The 26,511-nt window shown below is 41.7% G+C and overlaps 2 protein-coding genes across 2 annotated transcripts in view; both read left to right on the forward strand.

The window, feature by feature from the left end:
* fez1 (fasciculation and elongation protein zeta 1 (zygin I)) overlaps nt 1-20,317 on the forward strand; it is a 96,798-nt gene extending 76,481 nt beyond the window's left edge. Inside the window, exons 6-9 of the mRNA XM_048615339.1 lie at nt 4,095-4,175; nt 5,843-5,918; nt 12,618-12,683; nt 15,381-20,317. Coding sequence (XP_048471296.1) covers nt 4,095-4,175; nt 5,843-5,918; nt 12,618-12,683; nt 15,381-15,397 — 240 coding nt within the window. The 3' untranslated portion in view covers nt 15,398-20,317. The remainder of the gene's footprint in view (nt 1-4,094; nt 4,176-5,842; nt 5,919-12,617; nt 12,684-15,380) is intronic.
* The window catches only part of hepacamb (hepatic and glial cell adhesion molecule b), a 361,487-nt gene that overhangs the window by 269,725 nt on the left and 65,251 nt on the right, over nt 1-26,511 (forward strand). The gene's annotated exons all lie outside the window — the stretch shown is intronic.

Consider the following 26,511-nt stretch of genomic DNA (forward strand, 5'->3'; position numbering starts at 1 on the left):
ATTATCCACTCAACTTATTATCCACTGGAAATCAAATTTGGGAAAATGCTGGAATCTGGTGCATGGATTGTGCAACTGGGCAATGAAAGATTAAAACTCAGATAGGTAGAACAGCTCAGAGAATGAGTCTAGTTCCATTTCCCAAAGCAAGTATTGAGCCCCGATTAGGATGAAGAGAGAGAGTGTGGAGTGTGTGTGTGTGTGTGTGTGTGTGTGTGTGTCTGTTAGTTGTCCCAACTTTTGTCTTGTTATTCCATACCAACTTTGTAAGGGAATGCTCAGTGTAAACAACTGGAACAAATATTGATTATGTTCCTTTCTTGCAGTTGTAAGGTAACACAACAGCGATAAAATGCGAACTATCAATTTTTGATTTGTATCAGCTGATTGTAATACCTGGGACTTCCATTGACTGAAATTGCTTTGTAAAGGAAAGACACAGTCTTTTAATCGGTCACGCTGATAAGCTCATCACAGGTTGAGACACGCTTCATAAAATAATAGACAAGAACCAGCCTGAATTGAAATTAACATTTCTATCAGAAATACAAAACCAGTCAAACATGAAGAAACCTGTATCTCTAATTTGATTTACACCTGTATGATAAGTTTCATATATTGGAACTGAAAGGTTGACTTGCAAGTATCCAGTTTGAAAACAAGAAACCCAAACATTGGAATACACAAACCAGCTCTATTTCAGAGAGCTACTTTTGGCGGAGCAGAGGAGATAGATTTGTAACTGAAACCGGAGAAGGCTCTCTCTCTGTGTCTTTCTCTTGCTCTTTCTCTCTTTCTCTCTGTCTCTCTTTCTCTATCCCTCCTGCTACCCTCTTAAGAAGGCCAAACTTCAGTGACAAGCAAATTGTAGAAACAGTTGATCATTGAGAACTCTAAGATATCTGCAGATTAATTATTGCTGCAGATTCAGGACAACTCTAACCAACCATAGTCTCATATTAAAACCTAATACCTGAAGAACAACCTAAGGACTTTAAACTGCATGTTCTTTTATCTTCCTTTGTACTGGACAGTATCCTCTTTTAACGTTGTATCTCACAGAATTGTTATGGCATTCAGCCCATAATGCCTGCCCTAGTTCTGATATCTAGTTATTCAATCTCCTGCCTTTACCCCATGTCTCTGCATACCATTTCTATTCAAATACTCATTCAGTGCCCTCTTGAATGCTTCATACCTGTACTTGCATGAACTGTCCTCAGGATTAGCATGTAGTAAAATTATTCTTTCTTTTATTCAAGCAAACCTCATAATTGGCTCCATTTTAATTTCTGGTGAACTAGCTAACTACATTTTCATTGGAGTGATGTATAGCTGCATGCTAAAAAGAAAATAAACTCCTTGTGGTGGCCAAGTAAGAGGTTGACAAGAGTGAGCTGATTCAACCCTCCTCACCTGATCAGAACGAATCATAAAATCCCTACAGTGTGGAAGCAGGCCATTTGGCCCATTAAGTCCACACCAACCCTCCAAAGAGCATCCCACCCAGACCCAGCCTCCTACCCTATCCCTGCATTTCTCATGGCTAACCCATCTAATCTGTATATCCTTGGCCGCTATGGGCAAGTTAGCACAGTCAATCCACCTAACCTGCACATCTGTGGACTTTGAGCGGAAACCGGAGCACCCAGAGGAAACCCACACAGACACAGGGAGGATCTGTAAATTGAACATAGATAGTGACCTGGGGCTGGAATCAAAACCATGTCCCTAGTACTGTGAGGCAACAGTGCTAACCATCATGAGCCACCATGCTGCACGAGGTGATATGTAAATGTAAACTTGTTCTTTATGGACTATGGTTTTCTTGCCCACTTGACTTATCATTCATGTGCCAGCAGATTTTTTACCATTAGCAAACAATGGTGGAGCTGAACGTTGTTCTCTACCTCATGTCAATGCATGAACATTTCTAGTAAATTTTGACAGTAAGTGGATTAAAGATCAACCGCAAAAAAAAAATGAGACATCAGGGAATGCAAGGCAATTCCTGCTAATCTGTTGAACCACTCAATAGCTATCTTAAAAACAGAGTAGGCCCAAGGCCTGGAAAGTAAATGAGTAACTACCCCATCCACAGGGGAAGGCTATTGTGTGTTGAGGTGAAGGTAGAAAGTGCAGAGATGAGAAAATAATCTTAAATAAATAAATTCTTGCATTTATATCACATCTTTCATAATCTCAGGACACTCAAATTATTTCACAGCTAATAAAGTGTTGCCACTCCCCTTCTAATGTAGGAAACACCTAATCAAATCTGTGCTCAGAAAGACCCCACAAACAGCAATAAAGCAAACAATCAGAACCTTTCTTTTTAGGAATTGCTTAAGGAGTACATGTTAGCCACGATAGTGATGTAGCCCATTGCTGCTCTTCAAAATAGTGCCTTGGGATCTTTTCTACTCACTTGAGAGGTTAGACAGGCTCTAAGCTTAATGACTAATCTGAAAGAAAGCATCTCTGACAGTGCAGCAGTCAATTGATGGTGTCCAGCTTTTTGTGCCAAAGTCTTAGACTTTGACTCAAATTAAGCATTAGACAAATATTTCCAGCAATGATGGACTAGCAGTCATGTCAATAGATTGGGCAAAGTGTGGTCATTTTCCTAAAACAATATTGAGCAGAAATTTGATAGAAACATTCAAGTTCAGGAGAGGTCCAGGACAGAGTAGATGGAGAAATACTGTTTGTTTTGGCAGAATGGTTAAGAAACATGGAGCTCCGATGACATGAAGAAGCTTGACACCATTCAGGACAAAGCAGCCTACATCAACAATCATTTACTCCCTCCACCACTGACACTCAGTAGCAGCAGTGTGTGCTGCCTACTGGATACACTGCAGAAATTCACCAAGGCTCCTTAGACAGCATTTTCTCAACCCATGACAACTACCACCTGGAAGTACAAGGGATAGCAGATATATGGGAACACCTCCACCTACAAATTCCCCTCCAAACCATTCACCATCCAGGTGTGCGAATATATCATCATTCCTTCAGTGTCACTGGATCAAAGTCCTGGATATCCCTCCCTGAGGGCATTGTGGGCCTACCTACAGTAAAGGGACTGCTGTGGTTCAAGAAGGTAGTTCACTACTACTTTCTCAAGGGCAACCAGGGATGAGCAATAATTGTTGGCCAGCCAGTGTTGCCCACATCACATGAGTGATTAAAAAAAGTTAAAGATAATTGGCACAAGGACTGATGGTAACAGGAGGAAAATGTTTCTCTGCACCGAGTGGTTAGGATCTGTAATGCATTGCCTGAGTTTGTGGTGGATGCAAGTTCAGTCTGAGCTTTCAAGAGGGGCTTGGATAATTATCCAAAGAGGGAAAATTTCCAGGGCCATAGAGAAAGGGGAACGGGATGATCTATTTTGCAGAGAGCCAATATTGACATGATGGGCAAAATTGCCACCTTCTATGCTGCAAACATTCTAAGAAATAAAGTGGAAGGAGGTTTATGAGGTAGATAAAAACACAAACATTGCCTATTTGGGCCAAACAACCTGGCTCTGTGTTATAAAGTCTATGGAAGTGTATGGCTTAATGGCGACCGTCAAAAAAGTGGTATCAGTTCAGATTGTTGGGATGATTATGACAAAACGGTTCATGACTATTTCAACATTGTGATTGGATAGTGATTAATTAATGCAAATTTACTGATACATATTAATGATCAGTCACATGACTCACTGGCTTATAATGACATCACATGGCAACAATCAGACCTGTCCTGGAAGTCAGTCGGTGTCCCTGGTTCAGGGATGTTGCATCCACTTCAAGTCCCTTTGCATTCTACACTACACTATAGTCGCTGCGCTTTCAGGTGTCTAGGCTGGCCACTACCTCCCTGAATCTCCTCATCTTTCTACCTCACACTCTTCCTACAAGATGCTGAAATGACCCTACTATCCATTTTGGTTCAGTGTCATTGATTTCTCTGCTGTGTAGTCACTTGGGACTTTTTATCTGGTTAATGATGCTGGTTAGGTTAAGTTTGTGGTTTCTGTATGTCATGACTTCAAACGTCTCCTGATAACCTCCTTTCCTTCTGTCCAACATGGCTGTTAGCGTTTTAGCATGGAAGGAATCTCCAGTGTCATCCAGAGTGGTATTCGACAGACATTTGGAAATTCTGGCAATGAGAAACAGGTGTGTTGAGAAACTTTGTGTTGTTCCTGCATCCTGTTGTTTACAATGGGTTGTCAGCACTCTAAAATTCAGGTAATTCTTAAAGATTCTTTTTCTGGACACTGCTACAAGGAACTGTGAAGATAAGTCATAGACACATTGAATAAAATGATATGCTGTTGTATCCATTTGTTTAATCTCTGAGGGAAATTGTCTATTAAAAAGCTATCAGAGACGGGATAAGTACTGATGCAGGGAAAGGTGGTTAGAGGCAAGAGATCATGTCGTAAAGCCTCCAGGAATATGTCAAGCAAGAGGTGGCAACATTGAATTGGCTTTATTGTCACATGTACTCAAATGAGTACAGTGAAAAGCTTACAAGTCTCCACTTATGGCCCGGTCTGAGGTACAAGGTACCTAGGTACAGCTTCTTCAGTAATGAGCCAGTACTGGACGATAAAGGAAACTCATTGAATTTCCTACATCCTAAAACAACAGCAGCTGACATCCTCAAACACGAGCTTACAGCCTGCAATATTGGCTCTCACTAGTTGACGAATTGCAACATTACTGAAAAACTGAGCAGAAGAACCTGTCCATTCTTACACTCAAACTGATTTATCACAACCCTGTGCAAAGCCATTCTTTATGCTGAAGAATTTACAAGAGGTGACATATGCCATCACACAGCCTACATTGTTGTTGATTTTTCAATAGAATCTGAATGTGTCACTCAATCACCATTAGGTGTTAAAGCCACAAGGTTCTTAATCCAAAGTGCTATTGTCAATTGCACAACTCAATCTGTACTGAAAGTTGGAACATTAAATTATGTTTTGAAGAAATCTGAAGTAAAAATATATTTTAACTGCACACATTTCAGGAACCGTGACCTTTATTTCATTTATTCATTTAAGGAGTTTGGCACTGCTGGTGAAGCCAGCTTTGTTGCCCATTCCTAATTGCCTCTCACCATTTCAGAGGGCGGTTAAGAGTTGACTGTATTATTGTGTGGGAGATAGTAGGAACTGCAGATGCTGGAGAATCTGAGATAACAAGATGTAGAGCTGGATGAACACAGCAGGCCAAGCAGCATCAGAGGAGCAGGAAGGCTGACGTTTCGGGCCTAGACCCTTCTTCAGAAATGGGCAGGCATCCTTAGAAGAGGCTTCGCAGTGGGGTTGAAATTGTTTCAGAGGTAGCAGGAACTGCAGATGCTGGAGAATCTGAAGAAGGGTCTAGGCTCGAAACGTCAGCCTTCCTGCTCCTCTGATGCTGCTTGGCCTGCTGTGTTCATCCAGCTCTACACCTTGTTATCTCTGTATTATTGTGTGTCTGTGTTCACATGAAGGAAGGATGTTAATGAATCAGATTATTTTTAACAACAATCGATAATGTTTTCATGGTCACAATCACTGAGATTTGTTTTCACATCCAGTGATTTATTGAATTGCACTGTCATGGTGAAATTTGAAACCTTATCCATAGGACATTGACCTGGACCTCTAGTATACACATCCAGTGACATTACCAATACTCTACCATCTTCCTACTAAACTGACCAGAAACCCATGCCCAATTCTTCTCCAAACAAATGGTTGTACTATAGCATTTCAGCATTAGTAGCAGTTGGATGGAATGTACCAAATATTCATTACTGTACTAATAAAGTGTCTTCTTATGATTAGTACTTAACCACAGTAATACCTTATGAGAAGAAGAACACACCTCCGACAGTTGATGACCTTCAAATTCTGACCACAAGTGAGTTGTTTAAGAAAATCCCTAGTTGCACAATTTCATTTCATTATATGTTTTTTTTTGTTGCGAACAGTTTGGCACTTTTGTTCAGAAAGGTTGAAATTGGCTCTCCACAGTTTTGATGAAAGGTCAATGAGTGAAAAAATTATTCTTTTTTATCTCTGTAAATGTCTGACTGGCCTAATTTATCGAGCAATTCTTATTTTTATGGCGGTTCATGTGTTTTTGGAGTTACATGTTAAACAAAGGTTAGATTAAACTTGTGCTGTTAATTCAGTCAAATGTGAACCCAACACATCACCAGTTTTCCATTCGCACTAAACATAACCACCCTTTGGATTTCAGTGAATGTAATTACAACTGGTTTAATGCTCAATGGGAACTTGCTTCAGACTGGCCAGCAATTTCACTTTAACACCCAAATGAGAATCACATCACCCAAGGGTGCACTTGGACCCCAGCCCCTGGAGCGAGAAGTCATTGACAATTAACCTGGTGTCTAATTATTAGATTATATTCACTGGTAATGGAAATTCATTGCGTAAATTAATTGTCACATTGCCAGAAAGTTGAATAATCCATTAAAAGTATCTCCCATCTCCGGGTTGACCATAATAAGGGTCGGCACAGTGGCTCAGTGGTTAGCACTGCTGCCTCACAGCACAAGGAACCCAGGTTTGATTCCAACCTTAGATGTGGAGTTTGCAACATTCTCCCCTTGTCTGCTTGGGTGCTCTAGTTTCCTTCTACAGTCCAAAAATGTGCAGGTTAAGTGGATTGGCCATGCTAAATTGCTCATAGTGTCCAGGGATGTGCAGGTTAGGTGGATTAGCCATGGGAAATGCAGGGTTACAGTGTAAGGGTAGGAGCGATGGACCTGGGTACTTTGTACTTCGGAGGGTCAGTGTAGATTCAGTGGGCTGAATGGCCTGCTTCCATACTGTAGGGATTAATAAGGAGTTATGAACCTTAACCACTATCTCTGGGTCTTATATTTCAGCTCCACTCTTTTGTTCATTGTAAATTGTATTCTATCATGGGATGTGGGTGTCTTTGGGATAGGTATTGCCAATCTCTACTTTTCTTTGCACTGGGTGGCTCATTTAACTGGTATTTGCTGTGGGGCTGGAGTCAGATGTAGACCAGAGCAGGTAAGGAGGGCAAATTTCCAACCCTAGAGGAAAGGGCATTCGTGAAGTCAATGGGTTTTTATAACAATCAATAATTATTTTATGCTTGCCATTACTGGGATGAATTTTTAACTCCAGATTTTCTTATTAATTGAAGTTAAATTCCATTACCTATCTTGGTGGAATATTAACCCATATTCCCAGGATATTAGTTTAGACATCTAGATTACTAATCCAGTGACAGCACCACGATGTGCTACCATCAATTTGCACAAAGCTTAACAGTTAAGATGTCCTGCCATTAGGATAATGCAGTGTTACCAGTCTGATACACACAGAACTACTGTCACTCGCATGTTTTTTGGTGTCACTTTCTTCTCTCTGCTGTGAATCTAACATTATTCTTGTTGACACCTCTCACTGCTGTACTTCCCCTGCTGCCAATTATAAATAATTTAAGCTGTGCTTTCCTTTATCAGTGACTTATTTCTCAACCCATCATGGGTGCTAGGATCAGCAGTAAGCTATTTAGCCCTGTGAGCCTGCTCCACCATTCAGTATGATCATGACTGATACTCTGTCTCAATGCCATATTCCCACTTTCTCTCCAGACCCCTTGATGCCTTTAAAATCTAAAAAAAATCACTTAGATTGTTGGTGGTCACTCTGCTGCTAGTGGCCCCTCAAACTAGCTAGTGGGAGACTTTATGAAGTCTAATGGATGAACTCTCGTCCACTCTCTCCTCTCTGTCCCTAAATTTAGGTGATATTATAATCTCCTTTCAGATAATCCCTCTGAAATTGGGAAGGACGGAGTTCAGTGATTTGAGGTTATTACCTTGCCCTGGTTTCTATGTTTTGAGCATCAGTGGTTCAAAGCTAAGATTCATCATGTTACTGTTTCTTCTTGGTCTGTGATGTGCATAGTAAGTTCTACTATCTCTTACTGAGCAATTAGTGAGACTGACCTTGCTTAAGGCACTTGTGAACTCTGGAACACGAACTAGTCCAGAAACAGGCAGCATGTGTACATTGAAAAAATATTAGGTCATGCAATACAAATCGTGCACATCTCTTTCACTGAAATAATGATGGAATGCCAAATGTTGTTCCATCCAGATGTCAGTTTCTGGCTTACTTTGCACAATTTGCTATTCCCCAATGTATATTCCATATGTATTAATGCTGAGAGTACAAAGCACACAAAAGACTAATTCTCTCCTTTTATACTCAAAAGCTGCCTTAATCAATTGTTTGTTCTATCTGAACATACTGGGGATAGATTGCATTGGTGCTCAGCAACATCATGAAGCTATCCGATGAAACTTCTTATGATTTTGACCACAGTCTTCATGAACACAACAGCATTGTCTCTGTGCAGTGACCAGACTAATCCTCCCCACAATGTTGGCTTGAAGCTGATTTTGTTTGGGTCAATAGACTGTAATGTCTCTAAGTGAGACCAAGAATTGAAGTTTTGTTTTTAAAAAGAAAATGTTCTTTTGGATTCCTTAATTCTAACTGGAGGTATTCACATCTTAGCTCCAGCCGCAATTTTCCAGTTCATTGGTTTAAGCCACTAAATGCCTGATGGCTTTCTCTAATGACATTGACTCAGCCAGATGGAGACTGTGGTGTTTGCTGCTTGAGAGCAACACACTAAAGGGTGTCAACTCCCCAGGTACCCTATGCTGCCAGTCAAGTGCCCTCTTTAATTGACTACTTTATTAATCAGGGTACAAAGAACTAGCAATTATCCTTCATCACTTTTGTTTTCTGTTATGATTTCTGTTCCTTGTTGGCATCATTAAAGTTGCACGTTACTGTAAGTGGCTGTTGATGAGGCTGACTCCATGGGGAGGATTTGATTCTAGCATGGTTTGTTTTGACTTCGACATTGCAAAGCTGGTCAAGGGCTATGGAGGTCAGTCAGGGAGGTCATGAGAACAGGTACAATGTTCGCCAGATTCTCACTACCGATGCTCATTTCAAAGGAACAAGTTTTTGAAATGAACCACGGCGCCAGGTTCTCTATTGATCTAAAGGGCAAAATCTAGGCCTGAGTACAAGAAAATGAAAGGCTTGTATTTATTCCTAGGTCCTGGTGAAAATGACAAAAAAATTAACAAATAATGTCACCAGGAAAGAGAGTCTTGATTTATGGGGAGAGACCTGGAAGATTTGGAATTAAGAAGAGAAAGTGATCAAAATATTCATCAGGGCTTGGCAGCTTCTGTAGAGAGAAACAAGGTTAATATTTCCACAAATATAATTTCTGAAGAAGGGTCCCAACCGGAAACGTCAACTTTCCTGCTCCTCTGATGCTGCCTGGCCTGCTGTGTTCCTCCAGCTCTACACTGTGTTATCTAAACATTTCGACAAATATTACCCACACATGCTGGATACTTTCAGCCTCTACAGTGTTTCTGCTGGGTCTGTTCTCTTTAGCTTAGAGAAGGTTAATAAGAAATTTGATCGAGGTGTCCAAAATCATAAGTGTTCTTGCTGATCTAAGGAGAACCTATTTTCAGTGGTTGAAGATACCAATTTAATGTGATTGGCAAACTGTGACATGATAAATAGCAAGATGTTGTGATCTAATGGTGTAATGGAACCATATGTGGATTAACTTACAAAAGAAAATTTTGTTAAGATTTGAAGGGCAGAATTGACAGAGCTGTAGGGAAGAGCAAGGTTATGGAATTAATTGGATAGCTGTACCAAAGAGCCATCACAGATACGTTGAGGCGAATGGTCTGCTTCTGTTTTGGATCAGCCTGTGATGTAGCTCCATTTGTGAATTTGGAACATCCTAAAGTGCTTGACATCCAGTTAAGTAATTTTGAAATATAATTACTGTTGTAATATAGGAAGTATGGCAACCAATTTATGCACAGCAACCTCCCACAAACTACTATGTCACAATGTCCACACCATCGTTCTAAGGGATAGTGGTCAAGGAACAAATATTGGGCCACAAAAACGCTGGGAAAAATCCAATTGCCTTCTGCTAAAATGATTCCAAGGGCTCCTTTTGACCTACTTGAGAGCGAAGACTTGGCTCAGTGTAATACCTCACCTGCATCACTGCAGCTGAAGCCCAACATTCTCGATTTTGACACTGACCGCACACGCTGCCTTCTCTGCCGACATCGAGGTGATGCCATTTCACCACCGCTTCGCCACTGCCAGTGCCGGACCCGACCAACATCGAAGACACTGGTCCTCGCGTGCCATCTGGTTGCCTCTGGGCCCACCTCGCTGACGTCGCCTCCACCGAAGTAGCAGCTGCCAATGGCAATACCGGGTCCCTTACTCACTCCTCTGCCATCTCACCAGAATCTTTCACCACAAATCCACGCCATCGGTGCAATATAATGAGAATATTTGTGGAGCCGCTTCCTCCAGTGAGTTATTTAATTGTCCACCACCATTTATGATTGGATGTGGAAGGCCTACAGAGCTTAGGTGTGATCCATTAGCTCTGACTGCGACTTGCTCCTTATGCAGTTTGGCATGCATATAATCCTGTTTGGGGGTTTCACCAGGTTGACACTTCATTTTTCAGTATGCCTGGTGCTCCTCCTGGAATGCCCTCCTGTACTCTCCTAGTTTTCATTCTCTGGCTTGTTGGTAATGGTTGAGTTGGGGGATATGCCAGCCCAGGAGATTGTATTGGAGTACAGTTCTGCTGCTGTTGATGGCCCACAGCACCTCATGGATGCCCAGTTTTGAGTTACTAATGCTGTTCAAAGTCTGTCCCGTTTAGCACAGTGATAGTGCCACACAGCACATTGAGGTTATTCTCAATGTGAAAGCAGGACTTCGTCTCCGCAATGACTGTGCAGTGGTCACTCTTACTGATACGGTCGGATGCATCTGCAGCTGGCAGATTGGTGAGGATGAGATCAAGTATGCTTTTCCCCCCTGTTGGTTCCATCACCACCTGCTGCAGGCCCAGTCTAGCAGCTATGTCCTTTAAGACCCGACCAGCTTGATCAGTAGTACTGCTGCCGAGCCAGTCTTGGTGGTGGATTGTAAAACCCACCTCCCCCAACACAGAGTATATTTTGTGCCCTTGCCATCCTCAGTGTTACCTCCAAGTGTAGTTCAACATGGAGGAGTACCGATTCATCAGCTGAGGGAGGATGATACGTGGTTATCAGCAGGAGGTTTCCTTCCTCGTGTTTAGCCTGAAACCATGATACTTCTTGTGGTCTAGAGTTGAGGCCTCCCAGGACAACTCCCTCCCAACTGTATACCACTGTGCTGCCGCCATGTGTGCCAGTGGGACAGGATAAATCCAGGGATGGTGATGGTGGTGTCTGGGACATTGTCTGTATGGTACGATTCTGTGAGTATGACTGTGTCAGGCTGTTGCTTAACTAGTCTGTGAGACAGCGCTCCCAATTTTGACACTAACCCCCAAATGTTAGTGAGGAGGACTTTGCAGGATTGACAGGGCCGTTTCTATCATGGTCTTTCTCGGTGCCTAGGTTGATATCAGGTGGTCAGTACAGTTTCACCTCTTTGTTGAGACTTTGTAGTGATTGATACAACTGAGTGGCCTGCTCAGCCATTTCAGAGGGCACATGAGAGTCAACCACATTGCTGTGAGTCTGGAGTCACATATAGGCCTAACCAGGTGAGGATGACAGATTTCCTTGTCTGGAGGACCTTAGTGAGCCAAATAGTTTTTCATGACAACTGTCAATGGTTTCACAGTCATCAGTAGAATCTTAATTCCGAATATTTTCTTTCAATTCAAAGTCCACCATCTGTTGTGGCAGGATTCAAACCAGGTCTCCAGAACATTAGCTGAGTTTCTGGATCAATAGTCTTAGTGATAATACCACTAGGACATCACCTCCCCTGATATCTTCTGTTCTTTAATGCCTCTAATTCTGTACTTAGTAGAAACTAGGAGAGTGGGTACGTCCGACACATGTGGTCAAAGAGAGGGCACGTGAATCAGAAAAAAGCTTGGGGCATGGAAGAGACAGGGGAATATGTGAAAGTGTGAACGTGCATGTGTACGAGGCTGTAACATTCATCAAAGTGGGCCTGATGCCAGAGTATGTGGAAGTGGGAACTCCTCACCCCTGACAGCCAGCCTCATTGCCTCATACCCACCACCATCCCACTCCTACATTCCTGGAATGAAAATATAGCAGGCATATCACCTTTTTAAACAGAAGTTCCACCAAAGTATGAAGTTTCCCAGTTTCTGATACCCATCTCCCTCACAATAATCCAATCCCCAGATCTTCCATTAAATTCCTACATTCTGCACTAACTTAATTCTATTCTGCCAGAGCAATAGTGGTAGAACAATTGTATTTGAGGGTCATTATTGCCCTGATAACCAGCCAGGAACCTGTGTTGGCAAAAACACTGTCATGACTCACTGCTTGGTGCCTTCCAAGCTATGATTGCTTGAGCAGGGAGCTGACGGATTGGCAGTTCTTACTGGTTAAGCCCGCAACTTCAAGGGTACAGGGAAAATGTGGTTGACATGCACCAGCAAGTTTACTGTTTGAAGTCACTAATCTAATGATCTTTTTCCCCTCAGTCCTTCTGGCCATGAAGGAGGACAGTGAGAAGGTACCAGTTTTACTGACAGACTACATTTTAAAAGGTAATACTATTTCTCTTTCTTCAAATCTATAAGCTGTATGATGAATGTCCTTCCTTTGCACTCTCTTGCTGCTTCTCCACACTCTATATGATTCTGAATGAGACAAGCAAATAGTCTCCTCTACCAATATTATTCCAAGCCTGGCCACTACAACCCACACAATTGAAATCAGGGGGATAGTCACCTGTGGATCTTGGTTTGGTGGGAGGGAAGACTCAATGAAAGAACAAACATTAGCAATGAAATAACTCCACAGAGACCAGTATCCCATCACCACGCCATCCTTGATTTACACATGGATATTCCTTGACACTGACTGAGCTCCCTCAGAGCGTAAGGTTGTCTGAGACTCCTGTTTGAATCTGTCAGCCAGAGCTCCCTAATTGGAGCTGCTAATCTGGTCCAATCAGGGAACTTATATTCTATGAGGTCCACCTAGAATAGAATCCTGGCAGTGTGGAAACAGGCTATTCAGTCCAAACCGACCCTCCAAAAAGCATCCCACCCAGATCCATCCCCTTACCCTGTAACCCTATATTTCCTGTGGCTAATCCACCTGACCTACACATCCCTGGACACTATGGAGCAATTTACTATAGCCAATCCACCTAACTTGAACATCTTTGGACTGTGGGAGGAAACCCATGTAGATATGGGGAGAACATGCAAACTCCACGCTGATAGTTGGAATTGAACCTGGGTCCCTGGCGCTGTGAGGTAGCTGTGCTAACTACTAAGCCACCATGCTGCCTTAGCTGACCTTGTTACAATCACTACAAGCATCATCCAACATCTGGTCAGTTTATTGTGCAATATGCAAAGTTATTGAAAATTTACTACAAGATATGTGGTTAAAACTACAACAGCTGATTTAGCTGCAGGGATCTTTCTTCTTGTGCTATTACCTTATAACACCTATTGACCAGGATTAGTTTTGTACGGTCAGGAGAGATGAGAATCCCTCTTGATCCCATGGATGGTAATTGAGAATTTATTTTTTTCCCTGTTTGTTGTCCAGTTGCTCAGAGCATGACCTGGAGAATGGTGCATATCAAAAAAAGTGCAGTGCAGCTGAGAAAGAGAAAAACTAAGCTTTGAAGATAACATTTTTACCAAATATAGTTGCTTGAGCAGTGCTACTCTCAAATGTCTTCTTTATGGCCACAATTGTAGCCATATTTTGGTGAAGATTGCAAGCAGAATGCCCTTATGTCATAAAATGCTTGCACCTTCCGTCATCTCTTGATGGTAATCTGGTTTCTGCTGAATGCAAATCAGGGATTTCCCCACAGGAAACAAGAAGAAAGCATTACTTCTGTTTTTTTCTGTAATGTGGCCCTCTCACTTGTTAGCTAAGGAAAAATAACCTTCCTCTTAATTACACTGTCTTAGAGCCAGAGTGCAAAAAAAGGACAGATTTGTACTTATATAGCACCTCTCACATGTAGGTTGTTGATGTAACTGGAGTCAAAGATTACAGGGTGGGGCAAAGTGAAGTTAGGGTCTCGCAGTAGGAATCCCTCCAAAAAACTCGACATATCCCAGACTTTGCCGAGTAAAAAACCGAGATTCAGCTCTCTGGTTCTCTCTCCTCAGACACTGCCAGACTGGATGAGTTTCTCCAGCATTTTCTGTAAATGGCCTTTTCCTGCTTCCATTTCTTATCATCATCATCTTCTGCCAAAATACATTATTACCAATGAAGTTCAGTCACAACAAAGAGAAACCTTTTAGATAATATGTGGATAATAAGGCCTCCAAGTAAAAAGGAGTAAATGACCAGATATTCTGGAGTATTTTTAAGTTGTGTTAGTTGAAGGTTAAATGTTTGTCAGGACATCTCTTCTGCTTGTTTTCACTTGTCATGATAGAGAGTGAGCAGTTAGGGTTTCCTCTTATTTTCTCATTGGCAAAGCTGTTGATGCATCACTCCATATGTTCCATACTGAAAACAGATTGGCTACAAGTTCAGATCTCTGACAAGGAGCTTTAATACATGACCTCTAACTCAGAGGGAAGTGTGCAACCACTAAACCAAAACAGATAAGGGCTGAAACCCAGCTTGGCCAGGATCATGTGTGACTGGAGGCCACAGTGAAGCTGAATGTGAGTAGGCCACAGAAACGAATGAATGCAAATGATCATATCCCAGAGGATCATGGGCTTCTTTCTCATTACAGCTGACCTAACCATCCCCCAGGCTAAACAACCCTTCAGGCTGGGTGACTGAGTGGTTAGCACTGCTGCCTCACAGCGTCAGGGACCTGGGTTCAGTTCCAGCTACAGGAGACTGTGTGGAGTTTGCATGTTCTCCCCATTCCTGCGTGGGTTTCCTCCGGGTGCTCCAGTTCCTCCCAGGTTAGGTGGATGGGCCATACTAAATTGCTGTGTAGTGTCCAAGGATGTGCAAGCTAGGTGTGTTTGTTATGGGCAATGCAGATATAGGGTAGGAGGGTGAGTCTGAATGGGATGCTTTTCACTTGATGAGCTGAATGACCTGCTTCTACACAGTGATTCTAATAAATACAGTGAAAAGAGTTGATATGTATGCTTAGTGAACATCTGGGATCTAGTATCCTCTTGGATAGTTCTGGAAAGGTGCAGTTTGACAGGATGTTGTCAGTTTCTGGTTAACACCATGTGATACCTACTCCTCATTTTTCCATTATGTTTTGACATGTATCTTTCCTTTTCCAGTTTTGTGCCCAACTTAAATCCAGGCCACGATGCTATGGAAAGCCAGGATTGACTGGGCTGCCAGATTCCTGCTTGCAGACTGCATCTTGAGGCCAACATAATTTCCTGACTGCTAAACTATGTGAAACTGTCTCCAACAACCTGAAGAATGGGCATGACCAAATGAAAACAATGTGGTTCCTTACGCTTCAGGAAGGGTTTTGTAAATAACATATTTTTAAGTATCAGCTGATACTTGTTGGTGTCAAATAATCCAATGCAGAAATTATCCATAAACAGTATAGATACTAACAGGAACAATCTGACTGTAGCTGTGCTTAATCTGTCATGATTGATCATTGGGCATGTCGGGTGCTGGGGTCATAGGAATTAAAGCCTGTATAGTAATCCACTCCTGATTTTGGGCATTTCCAATAAGTATTGCAGAAATATTATCCATTCCGACTTAACTCCACTTCCATGATGAATCAAACAGATCTTCTGTTATGGACTGGGGAGACAAAATATAAGGCATCTTCATTAAAGTCACATGGCTGCCATGTTACTGCAAATACTACATGCCCAAAGTAAGGAATATTGGGAAGTATCCTGTGAGATCATTAGTAGTTGTGTGCGCACCAGATCAGATGTTCCTCAGAGCCTGTGGGATCTAATGAGGCAAACAGCAGTATTACCAGGGGCTGACCTGACAACTCCTAGTAATAGGCGCCAAGTGATAAGTGGTCTCCTGTGATTGCTGGTTGTGGGTATGACAGGCCTTTGGTAAGGCACGGTCACTTGAAGCGGAATCTTCCATACACAGTCATTGGAAATTGGTTTCTGCTGTAGACGCCACAGTTAGGGAACGGAGACGTACCAGTCAGCTGAAAGAAATTTGCTCTAATTCCAATTCAGGAAGGGATTCTGAGAGGGGAGAAAATTGCTTTCTGACTGCTAACACTCAACATTTCACATTTTTCCCTCTGCCTATTAATGGCCTTGTTGCCTAAGACACCAGAATTATTTCAGCAGATACATCCATGTTTTTATTGTACCTTCCACATCCTGGATGGTAAAGATAAATTGCTTGGCATGTTAGAGATTATGTAAATATTGTTCCAGTGTAGTGTTTCTGAACAGACTTGTGCCCAGTGAATCTGAACATCAGTCGTAGTTCAGTATTACCTCAGTGGTGCTCTGATTATTTATTTATTTTCAAGATGAATGAGGTTTATATAAAGAAGGAATTGTAGCCTCTAAGGCAGTAGACTTACAGAATACGAGCCTTTGAAAAGTCTAACCTTGCAGCCTACATTATTTATCGATGGTCAGTTCCCTCGCTAGGGGTGATATTTTCATGGATGCAGTTTGTCAGAAATCTTTTAAAAATTAAAGACACTGCAATCCTTAAACTTGTTTACTGGTATAGTGGGAATCTGGAGCCCCATAGACTAAAAAGCTGTTATTAAAAGCAATTCAAATTTTCAAAATTGTTTGGGTTCAGGGCATTAAGCGATAGTGAAATCAAAGCAATGCAGTTAAGACACAGATAAGCCATGAACTAATTGACTGATAGAACAGGATCAAGTAATTGTATGGCCTGTTCCTGATCCAACGCTCCTACATTTGTAGATTACTGAAGTTCACAAAAGGCTTTATGCTTTATCTCTGAAACACATAAGCAAACTATGTGCAACTATTGGGAAAGCGCCTCTAGCATTAAGAAGTCTCAGTCAGTTTCAGGTTTGATTTTGTTATGCAGAGGTTTTGCAGTTTGAAAAGTGCATGTGAGGCCTGAATAATATAGCAGGAGCGCTTGCTACAAAGTGAAGTTCAAAATTTAAACAATGCATTTGATAACAACCACCGTTAAATTCATATCATGAAACAGCAAGGAAATGGATGACACCTTCACAACTTTATCGAAAACACCATCTTATACCAGTCAGTCTGAATTAGGTTACAAAACTTTTCAGCTTATTGGGTCCCTGCCCAATTTTACATTCCAAGGTCAAATGCACAAGGGTGCAATAGATTATAAAATCACCCCTAAATGAAAGGAGTTCTTGTAGTGTCAAACCATTCCTTGTGATATGAATCCACAAGGCAATATTGCTCACAATTTCACACTAATCATCCTCTAACCTGATGCTGTTACTCAGAGAGGTTGTAGGGATAAGGAATTGGAACCATTAAATGGGGAGAGGAATCTTTTTGCCGAGAAGCGGCATGGTTTCCAAAGAGTAACAAGGACGTTATTCTGCACTTTCTGATTGCTGTAGCTAATCTGGGAGTGTTCAATAGAACGGTGAAAAAGAACTTCACTCTGCTTATACCCCATGCTGTTGCAGAACTGATAAAGCCAAAACAGACAAGATGCGCTTAAATTAAAATGTGTTGTTGCAAGATTGAGGCTTGTGATTGGAAACAAAATCCAAACACAAAAATTAAGTGGTTAATCACTTGTATCAATGGTCAAACTTGCAAGCAGCAGCTGTAACTCGTGATTTCTCCAATTTTAGGCAATTTAGGTGATTTTTGGCAAAATTATTCTCATTTGAACGAGTGTACAGCCAGCCTCCAGATGAAATGAGAGTTTGTAGGGGCAAATAATGTGGCTACAATGTTGGAAATAAGGCTAGAAATCTAAACTCAAGAGGAAAGAGCCAGAAATATAACAAGTCTAAGTCTAGAGAAAAGGGCTGATCTATTTGGTTTGAGTCCATTCATTTGAGTACTAATGCCCTGCTATAAATATTACCCCAGATACTGGTGGAATTTTCTGTGTAATTGACTATTTCTGGTATTGTTTTTCAAAGGCTTGTGGATGCTATTAATAAAGAGAGCTAATGTATCTGGATTCTGTGTGACGTCGCTCTAGTTCAATAAGTGAATGTGTTGCATTGACACTGGAGGATGAACATTAGTATTGATTATTAAATTATTTTTTTTTTAAAGTATTGAAAGAATGGAACTAGAAAGTCTGCCAAATGAATGTTTCTCTGACTGCCTTCCTGTAATGATATGTATGCAACTTACACTGTTTCACCTTTAAAGAGACAATACCTGTATATACTCATTTTCTGTTTTGTGTCTAGACAAAGGAATCAGTCTAGACACCTTCTTTCCCACATTATTCAATTATTTCACAAGGTAAAAGTATTCAGAGATCAGCCACCTTCTGGTGTTATTTTCTAGCTGACACGCTAATTACTTTTGCTGCACGATGTCTCTGGTTGACTCACTTGGATGTCCACCTTCAGAGTCTGGCACTGAAGTGCATTAATTATTGACCTAATTCCTGTTCCCGTACAGTCAATGCAACAAGGTATTGTAGCTTTGGTAGCACACAGCATGACATCTCTGTGACATTTTGTCAGAGCCTAGTACTTTGTACTAATCAGGACAATTTGCAAGAGTATCAGTTCAAGGACAAAACCAATAATAATTCCACGAGAGGAGAATGCTAATTGTTTGACAAGTGGACGGTGATTCCAAAAGAAAATGCCATGGAAAATGCACCAATCGTTGATGATTGACAGTTCATTGACAGGCTTTGTTTAAATTTTAAACCAAGCAGGTTGACTCTGCTCAGGGCATTATCTTAAGAAATGGACCAGCAAATGCCTGTTAACTATTTTGTTCAGTTAAAACAGGTGCAGTGTGTGTATATGTTTTTTCCTGTCTGCAAAATGCATGGCCCTGTGTATTAATACGTACATGCAAGTGTACCACACTGTGAGCCCAACTCAGTTGGCTTTCAGTGTAATTCTTCACACATTATCCAGAAAATGGTTGTCAAATTGCAGAATCCCATCCAATGTTGGATATTGCATTAAGTATGTTATAAGCATGGATTAGTAGAGTCAGTACCTTTCTTATAACAAAGTTGCAAAGGAATATGATGTTAGATATGATCCCACCAGTCTTTGTGATGTATGGCCTACATATCTGGCATCACACTGGCACTGCAATTGATAGACCACATTACTTATTTGTGGGATAGGCAGAAGGTCTTTTTAAACTTTACATCAGCACCCTTTTAGTAGCGAATAACACTCATGTTGCTGCTATAAAGGCTACTGCATGGTGCATTCACCATGGCAATCAGAACCACTTGCCAACCAATCAGCACTGTCTCCTGATGCAGTATAAATTTTGGTTTTCCCCTTGACTTGATATTTCTTGAAAATTGTCCTGATGAGAACAAGATGAAAAGTTTTGACAAGAAGTCTTCTGACGACATTGTAACTTTTAACATTGTCACCCCACCCCCTTCACCAATACCACTGCCCCAGCAACATCACTTGTATTTTATGATTGGTCGGTGTGCAGTGAAAACAGTATAATTACTTCCTGCTTCCCCACCCCCACCAAGCCATGGAGCTCCATATTGATCCAGCGCAGTATTCTGCAAATGAGAACTCCTGGTCTCGCCAAGGCAATGATGGAAAGTGCTCACCATCTTCAGTAGCAGGCAGAATGAAGTGTGAGGTGGTTCAAGGACATGAATAGACCATCATTAAGGTATGAGACACCTAGTCCTATCTCCTGCCCTGGTATTGGGGCCTGCCTGGTCATTTATTTTAAAGACAGAGTTTTAGACTAAATTTCTCTCCCTGTCCTCCACATCTGAGCCACATGTACTCCCCCGCCACCACCACATCCCTCAACCCAAAACAGAAGCTAAACTTACATGGGGTGAAATGCATGCCTCAGCCTGTCATAAGGTGGGATGATCCAGTTGAGGAATGATTCCCTCTTCCTGAGCAATAGGAAATGATGCAATTTAGTGTAGGTGAAGTTGGTGGATTTAAGAGTGGCTATTTGGTGGGTGTCATCCAAACCAACAAAACTACGTTATCTGCTACGCGCTGAAACCACTACAGACAGATTTAAATTCCGCCTTGTCGCTCCACTTAGAAAAAGCGATATTGTCTCTTTAAACTATACTTCTGTAGCTGATGCGCGTCAAATAATTGCTAGATATGATAAAGTTGCAATTGAAAATGTTAGCATTATTAACAATAAAGGTTTGCAATATTTTATATGCATGTAACTTTTACAGTTATTCACAGACCATCTCATTTGAAAGTTAAAGTTTAGCCACATCACAGCTCATCTAGAGGTTAGTGTGTTAACATTTCTTATCAAATAGAAGCTTATGGGTTCAAGCTCAAGGTCAGGATTTCATTGTGTTAACATAGAATCATGACAATGTGGAAGCAGGCCATTAGGCCCATCGAGTCCATACCAACCCACCAAACAGCATTCCGCCGAAACCCACCTCCCTACCGTATCCCCGTAACCCTGCATTTCCCATGGCTAGCTACCTAGTCTGCACATCCCTGGATACTACGGGCAATTTAGCATGGTCTAACCACCTAACCTGCGCATCTTTGGATGTCACCCAAGGCTGGAATCAAACCCGGCTCCCTGGCACTTGAGGCAGCAGCAACAACCACTGAGCTATTGTGCCACCCTAGAATAATCAGAATTGGCATCGGGGTATTGCTGAAAGAGTGCTACATTGGCATTGGTGTTGAAGTTGATTATCATGCCAGCAGTGCCCTGACTGTTAGTGAAAATGGCATTACCAACTTAAAAAGAGCAGCGGCAGTATGGTTGCTTTTACCATTGCCACACTTCCTTTGGTCTGCCAGCAGTTATGGGCATAATTGGAGCATAACCCTAACTGTAACCCTATCGCAGCCTCATTTTGATTAATAACAACCAGTTGTCCAATGTCTGCTTCTGTACCAGTGATTCTCTGGCTCAATAGGATAGAGATTCTCCAGACCCTAAACTCGAGTCAGGACACTGAATTCCTGTGGGGCTTCGTCCTTAGATTCCCTCCTGTATTGCTGCAGGCTGCCTTTCATTCTCGAGCTCTCAGCCTCTCCTGCCTCTGCCGTCATCGTTGAGCAGTGGACAAAATCAAAACCCATCTTCCAGCCTGGCAGGCTGAAGGATTGGAGATGTAGGAATAAACACAATCAACCAAACCATTGGAGCCAGAAACAGACGGAGGCAGTGAAGTTGAAGAGAAGTCAGCATCATGTGGAATTATAGTCCAATTTCCCACATTTCTTGTAAAAGTAATTTTTCACAGTGAATGGTGCAATTGTTAAACACCCAACAGTAGATCTAATTTTTGTTAACTGTTTGGAAATGATTCAGTTTGGAACTTTGTCAAGGATAAACAAAGCTTTAAACATCCCATAAACACACATTGTCCCATTTAGCCATGTCCTCCCCTTACAGCACATCCACCCCATAAAACCATATCTTCCTCATTCAGCCATAACCTCCCCATACAACCATATCCACTACATTCAGCTACATCCACCCCAAACAAACATATCCTCCCCATACAGCCACATCTTCTCCATTCAACCAAATCCTCCCCATATAACCAGATCCTCCCCACAAAGCCATATCCTCCCCATACAACCATATCCTCCACATACAGCCAGGTAGAACCAGAGTTATACAGCACAACAACAGACCTTTCGGTCCAACTCGTCCAGGCCAAACAGATATCCTAAACTGGTCCAGTCCCATTTGCCAGCATTTGGCCCATATCCCCCTAAACCCTTTCTGTTCATATACACATCCAGATGCCTTTTTAAATGTTATAATTTTACCAGCCTCCAACAGGCAGCTCATTCCATACACACCCCACTCTCTGCATGAAAAAGTTACCCTTCAAGTCCTTTTTAAATCTTTCCCCTCTCACCTTAAACATATGTCATCTAGTTATGGACTCCCCCACCCCAGGAAAAAGACGTGGCTATTCACCTATCTATGCCCCTTATGATTTTGGGTTTAAACTAATATGCCAGGGGGATGGGAACCTATGTAAGGAGTCAGAGAAGGACGGACCAAGGACAAAAATAAAGGATAGAAAAGAGAGTAAGAAAAGTGATAGAAAAACCAAGGACAAAATTCAAAAATGGCTATTGAGAAAAATAACGGAGAAACAAATAATGTTAAAAAGCCAAGTTTAAAGGCTTTATGCCTTAATGTGTAGAGCATCTGCAATAAAGTCGATGAACCAATCATGCAGATAGATATAAATGGGTACGATATAATTGGGATTATGGAGACTTGGCTGCAGGGTGACCAGGGATGGGAACTGAATGTCCCAGGGTATTCAGTATTTAGGAAGGACAGGCAAAAAAGAAAAGGTGGTGCAGTGACATTATTGTTTAAAGAGGAAATTAACACAATAATGAGAAAGGATATTAGCTCTGACAATGTGGAGTCTATATGGGTAGAGTTGAGAAATATCAAGGGGCAAAAAACATTTGTGGGTGTCATATATAGACTGCCAAACTGCAGCAGTGATGTTAGGAATGGCATTAAACAGCAAATTAGATGTGCCTGTGATAAGGGAATATTGGTGATCATGGGTGATTTTAATCTGCACATAGATTGGGCAAATCAAATTAGCTACAATGCTGTGGAGGAGAAATTCCTAGAGTGTATATAGGATGGTTTTTTTGACCAATATGTGGAGGAACCAACTATAGAGCAGGCCATCTTAGACTGAGTACTGTGTAAAGAAAAGGGAATCATTGCCAATCTAGCTGTGTGACACCCCTTGGGGAAGAGCGACCATAACATGATAGAGTTCTTTTTATCAAGTTGGAGAGTGAGGTAGTTCATTCAGAGACAAGGGTGCTGAATCTTAATAAAGGAAACTCTGAATATATGCGGCATGAGTTGGCCTTGATAGATTGGGGAGAGTTACTTAAAGGGATGACACTGGATAGGCAATGGCAAATATTCATGGAACACATGGGAGAACTGCTACAACTGTTTATTCCTGTCTCGCACAAAAGCAAAATGGGTAAGAGGCTAATCCATGGCTTACAAAGGAAATTAGAGATTGTATCCGATCCAAGGAAGAAGCATACAGATTGGACAAGAAAAATAATATGTCTGATGATTGGGAGCAGTTTAGAATTCAGCAAAGAAAGACCAAGGGATTGATTAAGAAGGGGAAAATACAGTACGTAAGCAAGCTTTCAGGGAACATAAAGACTGACACCAGAAGTTTCTATAGGTATGTGATGAGGAAGAGATTGGTGAAGACAAATGTAGGTCCCCTACAGACATAAATGGGGGAATATATAATAGGGGACAAACAAATGACTGAGCAACTGAATACATACTTTGGCACTGTCTTCACAAAAGAGGACACAAATCAGATACCAGAAATATTGGAGAATGCAAGAGTTAGTGAGAGGGAAGAATTGAGGGAGATCAATATTAGTATAGAAATGGTGCTGGGAAAATCATTGGGATTGAAGGCCAATAAATCCCCAGGGCCTGACATTCTACATCCCAGAGTACTTAAAGAAGTGGCTCTGGAAATAGTGGATGCATTGGCGGTCATCTTCCAGAATTCTACAGACTCTAGAATGGCCTCTGTAGATTGGAGAGCAGCTAATGTAACTCCAATATTCAAAAGTGGAGGTAGAGAGAAAACAGGGAATTATAGACCAGATTGCCTAATATCAGTAGTGAGGAAAATTCTCAGATCCATTATCAAGGACTTTAGTGGAGCATTTAGAAAGCAGTTTCAGGATCAGACAGAGTCAGCATGGATTTATGAAGGGGAAAGCGTGCCTGACAATCTGTTGGAGTTCTATGAAGATGTAACTAGTAGAGTTGACAAGAGGGAGCCAGTCAATGTGGTTTATTTGGACTTCCAGAAACTGTTTGACAAAGTCCTGCATAAGAGATTATTATGCAAGATTAAAGTGCATGTGATTGGGGGAAGTGTACTGAGATGGATAGGAAACTGGTTGGCAGAGAAGAAATAAAGAGTAGGAATTAAGGGGTCCTTTCCAAATTGTCAGGCAGTAACTAATGGGGATTGGTGCTGGGACCCCAGCTATTCACAATATATATTAATGATTTGAATGAGGGAACAAGGTGTAACATCTCCAAGTTTGCACATGATACCGCATTGGATGGGAGGGTGAACTGTGACAAGGATGTAGTGATTCTTCAGCATGATCTTGACAGGTTGGGTGAGGGGGAAAATCAATGACAGATGCAGTAGAATTTGGACAAATGTGAGGTTATTCACTTTAAAAGCAAAAACAAGAAGGCAGATTACTACCTGAATGGCTGTACATTGAGATAGGGGAGTGTGCAGTGGGACCTGGGTGTCCTTGTACACCAGTCGCTGAAGGTAAGCATGTAGGTGCAGCAGGCGGTAAAGAAGGCAAATGGTATGTTGGACTTTACTGCGAGAGGTTTCGCATACAGGAGCAGGGATGTGTTGTTGCAGTTGTACAGGGCCTTGATGAGACCACACCTGGAATATTGTGTGCAGTTTTGGTCTCCTTTTCTGAGGAAGGATGCTCTTGCTCTCGAGGGAGTGCAGCGAAGGTTTACCAGGCTGATTCTGGGGATGACAGGTCTGACGTGTGAGGAGAGATTGACTAGGTTGGGATTCTTTTCGCTAAAGCTCAGACAAATGAGGGTGAATCTCATAGAGACTTATAAAATTCAAACAGGACTGGAGAGGGTAGATGCAGGGAGGATGTTCCCAATGGTGGGTGTGTCCAGAACCAGGGGTCACAGTATGAGGATTCAGGGTAAATGATTTAGGATGGAGATGAGGAGACACTTCTTCACCTAAAGAGTGGTGAGCCTGTGGAATTTATTACCACAGGAAGTAGCTGATGCCAAAACATTGAATGTATTCAGGAGGTGGCTAGATATAGCACTTGGGGGGAATGGGATTAAAGGTTATGGGGCAAAAGCAGGATTAGGCTATTGAGTTGGATGATCAGCCATGATATTGAAGAATGGCGGAGCAGGCTTGAAGGGCCTAATGGCCTCCTCCTGCTCCTATCTTCTATGTTTCTGTAAACCTCTATACGGTCACACCTCAGCCTCCAACACTCCAGGGAAAAAAATGCCCTCACTATAATTCAGACCCTCTACACCTGGCAACATCCTTGTAAATCTTTTCTGCACCTTCTCAAGTTTAACAACATCTTTCCTATAGAAGGGTCACCAGAATTACACACAATATTCTAAAAGTGGCCTCACCAATGTCCTGTACAGCCAAAACATGACATCCTAACTCCTATACTCAACGCACTGACAAATAAAGGCATGTATGCCTTCTTCACTATCCTGTCTACCTGCGACTCCACTTTCAAGGAACTGGACCTGTACCGCTAGGTCTCTTTGCTCGCCAAAATTCCCCAGGGTCCCACTATTAAGTGTATAAGTCCTGCCCTGGCTTGACTTACTAAAATGCAACATGTCACATTTATCTAAATTAAAGTCCATCTACCACTCCTTGGCCTATTGACCCATCTCATCAAGGTCCTGTTGTACTCTGAGATCCCATACTGCCATATCTTCTTCATACAACCATGTCCTTGCCATACAGCCATATTTTCTCCATTATCAGATCTTCTCCACACAATATTTTCCTCATATAATTATATCCTCCCATATGCCTATATCCTCCTTACGCAATATAAAATTGTGCTGTGCGTGGTAAGATGTCCAGAGAAGGTGAAAGGCGCCATATAAATGTATGTCTTTCTTTCGGCCATTTTATTTCTGAAATCAGATGGATAGGAGCACAAGACATCTCAAACAACATTATTGCCACTTTTCCACTTAAATATCTTTGTACTCAGCCTTGTGAGAAACTCAGCAAGTATTATGTGCACAGGCAAGGCCCCAAATAAAAACACAGTGCGATGTTGGCTCATCATTCATTTTAATGATGGTGGTTAATGGGGTAATATTGGTAAGGACATCAGGGAGACAAATCTGCTTTACTACAGAATAGCGCCATGGGATCTTTTACATCCTCCACAGATGGCAAAACAGACCCTGATTTATCGTGGCATCCAAAAGAAGTTCGAGCATCAGTGTGGATTTTGTGATCAAGGCTTTGCTGTGAGATCGGAATGTGTTGTGTTGTGTCCAAGTGTCAGCAATTGAGTCACTGTAGATGCTTTAGAAATAGAGCAACTGATCTCTTGTCCTGGATAACTTCACTAATTAGTAGCTATCTAGAAGTTAAATGTTCAAACCTAGCCAGACTAGTTATGGCAAGTGATGTTAAACTACTCTGTTACATCAACTTGCAAACCCATCACAT

Source organism: Rhincodon typus, chromosome 32 (assembly GCF_021869965.1).
Source record: "Rhincodon typus isolate 14 chromosome 32, sRhiTyp1.1, whole genome shotgun sequence".
NCBI classification, from domain to species: domain Eukaryota; kingdom Metazoa; phylum Chordata; class Chondrichthyes; order Orectolobiformes; family Rhincodontidae; genus Rhincodon; species Rhincodon typus.